At 75.4% G+C, this 349-nt stretch overlaps 1 protein-coding gene across 1 annotated transcript in view; it reads left to right on the plus strand.

The window, feature by feature from the left end:
- PPP4R3A (protein phosphatase 4 regulatory subunit 3A) overlaps positions 1-349 on the plus strand; it is a 43,938-nt gene that overhangs the window by 886 nt on the left and 42,703 nt on the right. Inside the window, exon 2 of the mRNA XM_008072959.2 lies at positions 2-129. Coding sequence (XP_008071150.2) covers positions 2-129 — 128 coding nt within the window. The remainder of the gene's footprint in view (position 1; positions 130-349) is intronic.

Genomic DNA, 349 nt, shown 5'->3' on the forward strand with positions numbered 1-349 from the left:
GGCGGCGGGTGAAGGTGTACACGCTCAACGAGGACCGCCAGTGGGACGACCGGGGCACCGGGCACGTGTCGTCGGGCTACGTGGAGCGGCTGAAGGGCATGTCCCTGCTCGTCAGGGCGGAGAGCGACGGTGAGTGTGCTGGGGGCGGAGGACGGGGCGGCCAGGGAGGTGGGAAGGAGGCGCCCCTCCCCGGGGCGGTCGGGGGCGACGAGGCACTCGACCCCGGGGCTCCGCCAGCGCGCCCGGCGTGTGTCCCTTCGGAGTGCCTGGCAGCGTGCGGGGCCGAGGCTACCGCGCGCGAGTGACCTTGAGCGAGGCCGCCGACCCGCCCTGCCTCGGTCCCCGTCTG

The sequence above is a fragment of the Carlito syrichta genome, unplaced genomic scaffold (genome assembly GCF_000164805.1).
Source record: "Carlito syrichta isolate Samal-C Ts95f unplaced genomic scaffold, Tarsius_syrichta-2.0.1 Scaffold315561, whole genome shotgun sequence".
Taxonomy (NCBI): Eukaryota; Metazoa; Chordata; class Mammalia; order Primates; family Tarsiidae; genus Carlito; species Carlito syrichta.